At 39.5% G+C, this 6,876-nt stretch overlaps 1 protein-coding gene across 3 annotated transcripts; it reads right to left on the bottom strand.

The window, feature by feature from the left end:
• Nucleotides 1–377: 377 nt before the first annotated feature.
• Nucleotides 378–6,121, bottom strand: LOC116188490 (TOM1-like protein 3). 3 transcript variants are annotated; one of them, XM_031517888.1, is made up of 10 exons: nt 5,965–6,121; nt 5,338–5,586; nt 4,733–4,811; nt 4,506–4,604; nt 4,302–4,415; nt 3,992–4,140; nt 3,725–3,806; nt 1,909–1,994; nt 1,636–1,827; nt 378–1,131 (listed from the first exon to the last, which is right to left on the bottom strand). In XM_031517888.1, the coding sequence occupies exons 2-10, from the start codon at nt 5,445–5,447 to the stop codon at nt 597–599; spliced, it is 1,446 nt and encodes a 481-aa protein (XP_031373748.1). In that variant the 5' UTR covers nt 5,448–5,586; nt 5,965–6,121; the 3' UTR covers nt 378–596. The 3 variants fall into 3 exon arrangements, with proteins under 3 accessions (XP_031373748.1, XP_031373750.1, XP_031373749.1); XM_031517890.1 differs by having other exon boundaries at nt 5,338–5,673; nt 5,965–6,113; XM_031517889.1 differs by having other exon boundaries at nt 5,829–5,970.
• Between the last annotated feature and the right edge of the window lie 755 nt (nt 6,122–6,876).

Here is a 6,876-nt window from a genome sequence, read left to right as displayed (position 1 = left end):
AGTGAATAGAAAATAAAGAATTATGAAATTTCTACCGACAAGAATTGAACCGAGAGATCATGTGGCTAGATGCTACCAGTAAGGGGGAATAAAATATCAAAATCTCTTAATGTTAGGTGATAATATAATTTATCTCATTATTTATTTTCGATGGAGCCAGTAATTCTCGCCAGCTTATTTGTTTAGACAAATGCTTGTCTACGTCGGCTTGGCTCTGGACTCTTTAGAGAAATGTTCGTCGATGGCGGCTTGACTCTAAATATAAGGTGATTCCACCTCGTGGTTTCTCTCATTAGTATTTCGTCTGTGTCAATCACTCACATGGGTCGAAATCTAATGTTGACAGTGGTAGCAACTAACACGGGGAGGCCCGTATCTTGTTTGAATGCAAGTGTGACTTATCATTATGATGCAGAAAATCATACACAGCAGTTCATCTCAATGCAATCGCATGAACAAACCAACCATGACCAAAGGTTTATCGAACGTCACAAAGAAAGTTACACAACAAGAAACAGTTGACAACCTGCCTGGACAAACGAACACGAATTCCGAACGGTCATCCATACATGGATCTACACAGTGGATCTGAATACTCACTTCCTATCGGGTTTCAATTTCACTTTTGTAATATCCAAAAGATCTCCAAAGAGTGCATTTTCTTCAAGCTTCTCTTGTTTAGCAGGAACCGATGGCTTAAGGGACAGATTTTGAGTCTGGTCCAACAAGCTGTCATACGAGGAAGTCGACCCCGACTGGACATTCAGATGAGGATGGTTTCCCGCAGAAGAAGCTACTTGCTGCCCAAGTAATTCTTCTCTCGGGTTATTATCTACGGCACTGGGTTCATCGAACACGGGTGGGTCCATGAGGTCCCCCGGCAGCTCAGAGTTTTTGGAGGAAGGAGGAGCAGGATTTGAGGATGGAGAGAAGGTCGTGCTGGATGAAAGGTTAGGACCTGAAGATCCTTCGAGTTTATAAGAATCGCCACTGAGATAGTCGATCATGTCAGTGTGTTTAATAATTGGGTTCTTCGACGGTGGCGGAGGTGGCAGAAACGGTCTGACCATTCTTGGGGGCTCTGCTTTTGCAGCAGTCACAGGTTGCTTCTGTCCATTGTCTCTTGTTGATCTGCAGGAATGCGAGGAAAGGTGAAATTCAGGTTAGATGCACAGTTTCAATCCACGGTAATAACGTCCAATGACCTACTTCATATTATATAAGTCAAAGAAATCTAAAAAGTCCCTTCCCGATGCACACCTGAGAGGTTACAAGTATTCTCCAGGGCTACGTCTTGAATTCAGAGGAAAATGCAGTTAATGAAGCCGCTCAAATCTCTAAGTAAACTGAGTAAAGTACAGAATAAGATACTACATATAATTATTCTCATTCACCAAAAGATTAAACTTTCATTAAGTACCATCTTAGTTTGCATTTGACAGTTTAAGGGCGTTTCACTTTCTTCACTAACACTGAACCTTCTTAGGAAATTCTCTCCCACTCTCTCTCTCTATATGGAAAGCATCCATTCTATCGTCTTACTAATGTTCTGTGATCTACCAATATACTCTACCTTATTTTAACCAAAACCATAAATAAATAAAAGAGAGCAATTATGTGGAATGATAACGTCACCTGCGAGTTAGCTGGGCAAAGTCATCGTCCTCATCCTCATCATCATTTTCACGATGTATATTGACAAGAGGATTTGCAGGAGTCTTAGCAGGTTCCTCAGAATAAGTCCCTTTTGCAATGTCATCATGCAAGCTAATTGCCCGTTGAAGATTATCGTTTAATGTGAGCCCCTGACACAGGAGTGGCTCATCTCTGAATAGATGAGAGAAAATTTTGCAATTAGCAACAATGGGTCTGCCAAGAGAGAGTCAGTATATACCACAAAACTCTTACACAGTGTTGTTCACGAGATCCATGATGCGGGATTGGTAAGATTTGCACTGGTTAACAAGGTCAACGATCAATTCTTGCTTCAAACCCTGCCATATGTCCATCAGCATTAGAATCTATTGCACAATGTTTGTCATCATTTTGATGAGTCATTCGATCCAGAAAAAAGAGTTAAAGATGTACCCACACAGCAAGAAGAGGTTATACAGGTTTTTGTGAAAATTCCATTTCCACTGAAATACAAACATTGACAGCATTCTCTGTTAACTCAAACAAACATGTGGCTTGCCATTTTTATCAAATCTATCAGACCTTTAATCTTTGACATGGTTTCATATTTGTCAAATCTATCTACAGCCAAATTCTCTACATATCTCCATTAAAGTCTGATGTGGTACATCCAATGTGGCTAGAGTTTCCACGTCTTAATTTCATTGGGTTCAAGCAACTTCAATGGAGAAAACATAATGTCAGTCACCAATTATTTGAAGAAAAGATCCACGATTTAACTTTCTAAATGAACCCCCCACGCTATCTCTCCTCTTCACTCTTTCTCCCCCTCTCATCTTCATTACCTCCCTCAGCCAATTAAGCTATGTCTCTCTCTGTCTCTCTCTACTCAGCAGCAACCATTCAAGCTGAAAAATTTCACCACTCAATCAGCCAATTTCACCCCCTGCACGTGTCCAACTTCTGAAAACCTTAACACCCACAAAATTCCCCCCCTCCCCAATTCTAACCTCAATTAGAAGAATCAGCTGGAAAGTCCGTGAAAGCACATGCTGGCCATGGAGACCGCGATGGCAGAGACTAAGCTGAGCGAGGACGAGACTGAGTCTCTTTTCTCAATCAACTGCGGGGGCAACTTCGAGCAAAAGAATGTGAAGAAGCTGCGCAACACTAGCAGAGCTTTGTGAATATGTGAGTAAAAGCTGTAGAGTGTGACCCTGTTGAAGGATGTGAGCTGGGAGGTGAAGAAGGGGGAGAAGGTAGAGTTAGTAGGGGGGTAATGAAGTAGGGAAGATAACTTAGCTGGGGAGGTTTATAACTGCAATTGCCCTCTTCATTTGGTCTATTGTAGAGAATTCATTGTGTTTGATTTTGACATCCATGGCCAATCTGACAAGGCCATGGCTGAGAAAAGAGGAAGGAGAAAGATTGCAGAGCTAGAGAGAGTGAAAGTAGAGAGGGTGAGACTATGTTAGAAAGTTACATATTCAGGGTCACTTTTAAATGATGGCAGTAGAATTCAGGGACTTTTTTTCCGACCAATGACATCAAGACACATGGAAAATCTTGCCATCTAAGATGCGACGCACCGGATTTTAACAGAAAAATGGACAGAATTTCTAACAGCAGATAGATTTGACAAAAACTGAAATCACACGTTCGTCATGTCAAATATTTAAGTTTGGATAGATGTGACAAGAGGGGACAAACCACATGATTTGCCACTATGTTTTTCCCAGAAATCCATGGACTCTCTCTCTCTCTCTCTCTAGAGTCTCTCTAACCCACATAGGGTGTGTTTGCATGAGAGAGTGCAAGAAAAGAGAGAGAGAGGTGTTTTGCAGAGATGATAAGGATAGATGTGAAGTGGGATGTGTGATCCTTCAAAATTACCGGTAACATCCTAGTGTAAGTCAATCCTGATCTCCTGAGGCTTTATAATAGCACATAAATAGATAACCAGCGGAGGAATCATCTCATACAACTGAAATTATCACCTCTCATATGCATAGCTTCCAAAATATTCAACATACAAATAAAGGGGACATGGATATTTCAATATTTTGGCAAAGACAGATGAAGAAATTACCTCAGGAGTCTTGGGATCAAGGGCACGAAGCATTTCCAATAAGACATCTGCTATTCCACTTGCATTCTGCAATTCCGTCATGCTGACAATAGAAGTTCCAATTAAAAACTGAAGCCAATGTGCTAATAATTCATTCACAGAGCTTGAAGTTTCCCATCAGATCAAACCATAAACAAGTATGAAAAAGAGTCCAAAGAAAATTTTCTCTCCCAATGCATAAATTATACAGTCAAAGGAACTTCGGTACGAAGAACAAGTAATATATACCTGAGGCCAGAAGCATCAGAATCAAGACGAGCTTGAAGAGAAGTAGGATTCTGAAATGTTGAAGAATGGGAAACTGTTGGTTGGGTCGGAGGAGAAGTGAAGAACGACACAGAATTCTCCTCTCGTGGTGGAAAATCAACCCCAGAAGCCTGTTATGACTATTAAAGAATCAAAATCCACCAAGCAGAATAAAAAGAACCACAAATATACTCTCCATTAGTTGGGATTTGCTAGGATGCATGAGCAAGATTGGATAGGACATAAATCAAATGAGTCAAAACTTTCTTCTTGTATTCTTATACAAACTCACCCTTAAATCATTATATGCAGCAAAATACTGAGGATACTTTCCTCCTAGTCCCCCACAAGCTTCTTGCCACACATCTATCAATGTCAATATCTTTTCACGTACACGCAAATCTGGCTGTGAGTTGCAAATGCAGAAAATGAGCAGCATACAATCATGATTCCAACAAAGAGAAAAGATACACATTAAGGCGCATCAAGAAGGCACCTTTTTCTTTACTACTTTGACCGTTTCATTCAAGACATCACAAGCGATCATCTGCTGAAAAACACTGTCTCCACAGTTTTTGCTCAGAGTCTCCAACACCTAAGTTTTCATTTTGAAGAACGTTACAAAAACATATTTAAGAAAACACTAGAATAGCTATCTCTTCTCTGTCAAGACTAGATATTACACAATTTACTTGTCAGGAGATAGAGGGGAAAGAGACTAACAACAAGCGCCAACAGCTGAACTTCTGGATTTCTACTACCCAGCTGCTTCTTGAGTACTTGCATCACGTCCTTCGTTTGCCTAACCACACAAATTAATCCACCCCATGAGAGCTGGGAAGTGAGAATCTTTTATACACAAATTGGCAAGACTCAAAAGGAGGCCATAGTATGGAGCACACGTGTTGTGAACAGATGAGCTAAAAATTGTCCAGAAATTCAAAGAATCATATTTTCTCTAGGATTGAAGATAATAAAAAGGAGAATGCAACTTGGGAAAAACAGCAGCTCAGTTTTGGAAAAAACGCTCAATGGGAGATGCTTATATATAGTAGATGATTCGGTTTCACTCCAATACAAAGATAAAGAGGAAAGCAAATATCTCAAGCCCCACGGGAACCATTCAGAGTCCACTACAAAAACCAAGTCAAAACATTTTGTGGTCGCCGTATCATATTCCATTTACTACTCGGGGAAAATTTGCTAGTAGAATCACATCATAAAGCAAGAAACTCAGAACAGATTAGCTACAAAAAAAAAAAAAAAAAGGCAGCAAACCGGTTAAATAAAATATAAAACATAAATGAGTGAGAGGAGGAGACACATACCCAGGATCCATGCTAATGATGTCGCATAGTTCCATGTTGATAGCCCAATCGGGGCTGATCAACAGGTCACTCGTCGCCCTCTCCGCACACGACACTGCGTGACTAGCCATATCGTCCTTCTTTGTGCCTCAACCCAGTATTTCTTGCAAGTCCGCCAGTCTTCGAAATACGACAGAAATCTCAATGTGTATAATCTACACCTTATTGCAACATTCCAACCAAGAACGCAGCAGAAGACAACATGTGCCCCTGCAACCATAACAAGGATAATCTTCAAAAGCCGTTTCCTCTGTTTGATAAAAAGCCCATCAAGAGAAAGTTGCGAACTGGGTCTACCTAAACCACGACAGCAAATGAATAAAAGAAACGAAGATGGTCAGATAAACCAAAAGAAGGCAACGATATGAGCAGAAACGAACAGAAAAACAAAGTTTGATCATTTACATATAAAAACAGCACGAAATTCGTCGACAAGAAACAATGAAATTCACCAATTCGATCATCAGGCGCGTTGACTCAACCGATCCAGGAATGCAAAGGTCGACCCAAGAATCCCCATTGTTGAATTATCACGATATGGAGCGCAGCAACGAGATTTACACGAGAGTAATGGATGATGATGTTTACCTGTTGCAAGAAATTGATACCCGCGAGGTAGAATGAGAGCAGAAGACGATTATACTGTATGTTGTAGCCCGATTCGATTGAATGGAGTAGGTTAACATGAACAAGACGCCGCAGATTTTATTTTTTTTTCCTTTTATCTTATTATTACTGTCTCTAATAATAGGCATAATTATTTACAAGAAATTACAAAAACAAAGAAGAAGAAAATCTATATGCTATAGGGAAAATAGCACGATTTTTTTATATATATTTTTCAGGCTGCAACATAAATTAAAATTATTTTACCATATAACATAATTTTTTTAACCGCACCGCCGATATTTGATAAAGAAATGAAGATACTGAGCGGCGACTTTTTTTAGGGGAATTATACAAAAGTGACAAGTTTGGCCGTTTGGGTCTTAAAACAAATTAAAAAGATTAATAAAAAAGCTAGAAAAAAAAAAGTTGGGATAGGAGAAAGGGGTGGGGCTCTTCCGCCGGCTACCCACCACCGATCGAGGTTACTGGCCGGCTCAAACCACTCCGGCAATCCCAAGGAGGGGGTGTGGCCGGCTTGAGAACCCCCATCACCCAATTTGAGGGTTCCTTCCAAGGGTGAAAGGGAAAAAAAAAATCGACTAACTGTTATTATTATATATTTCTTTTTCTACCAGAAAAAGAAATAAAAAAATTCGTATAGTATGATGAAATAATTTCAATTTGTACTGCAATGTGAAAAATAATAAAAAGATTGTGATGTACGTTGTTATTTTTCTTATGTTATATGACCAATATATATGTATTTACTAGTTACTAGTACATGTAAAATTCGGAGTGCTTGAAAGTACGCCACAAATTTCCACAAGTAATAATTTTAATTCATTATTACTCGATCAATAATTTTTTTTCTATATAAAACCAAATAGTTCC

Source organism: Punica granatum, chromosome 8 (assembly GCF_007655135.1).
Source record: "Punica granatum isolate Tunisia-2019 chromosome 8, ASM765513v2, whole genome shotgun sequence".
Classification (NCBI taxonomy): Eukaryota; Viridiplantae; Streptophyta; class Magnoliopsida; order Myrtales; family Lythraceae; genus Punica; species Punica granatum.
This window is presented reverse-complemented; position numbering and strand designations above follow the sequence as displayed.

Excerpts from the sequence above, each read along its gene's own strand:
- LOC116188490 (XM_031517888.1), bottom strand. The coding sequence starts at position 5,447 with ATGGCTAGTCACGCAGTGTCGTGTGCGGAGAGGGCGACGAGTGACCTG. Across the intron at positions 3,807-3,991 it reads TCTGATGCTTCTGGCCTCAG|CATGACGGAATTGCAGAATG; the intron begins GTATATATTACT and ends TTCTATTGTCAG. Across the intron at positions 1,132-1,635 it reads TTTGCCCAGCTAACTCGCAG|ATCAACAAGAGACAATGGAC; the intron begins GTGACGTTATCA and ends GCATTCCTGCAG.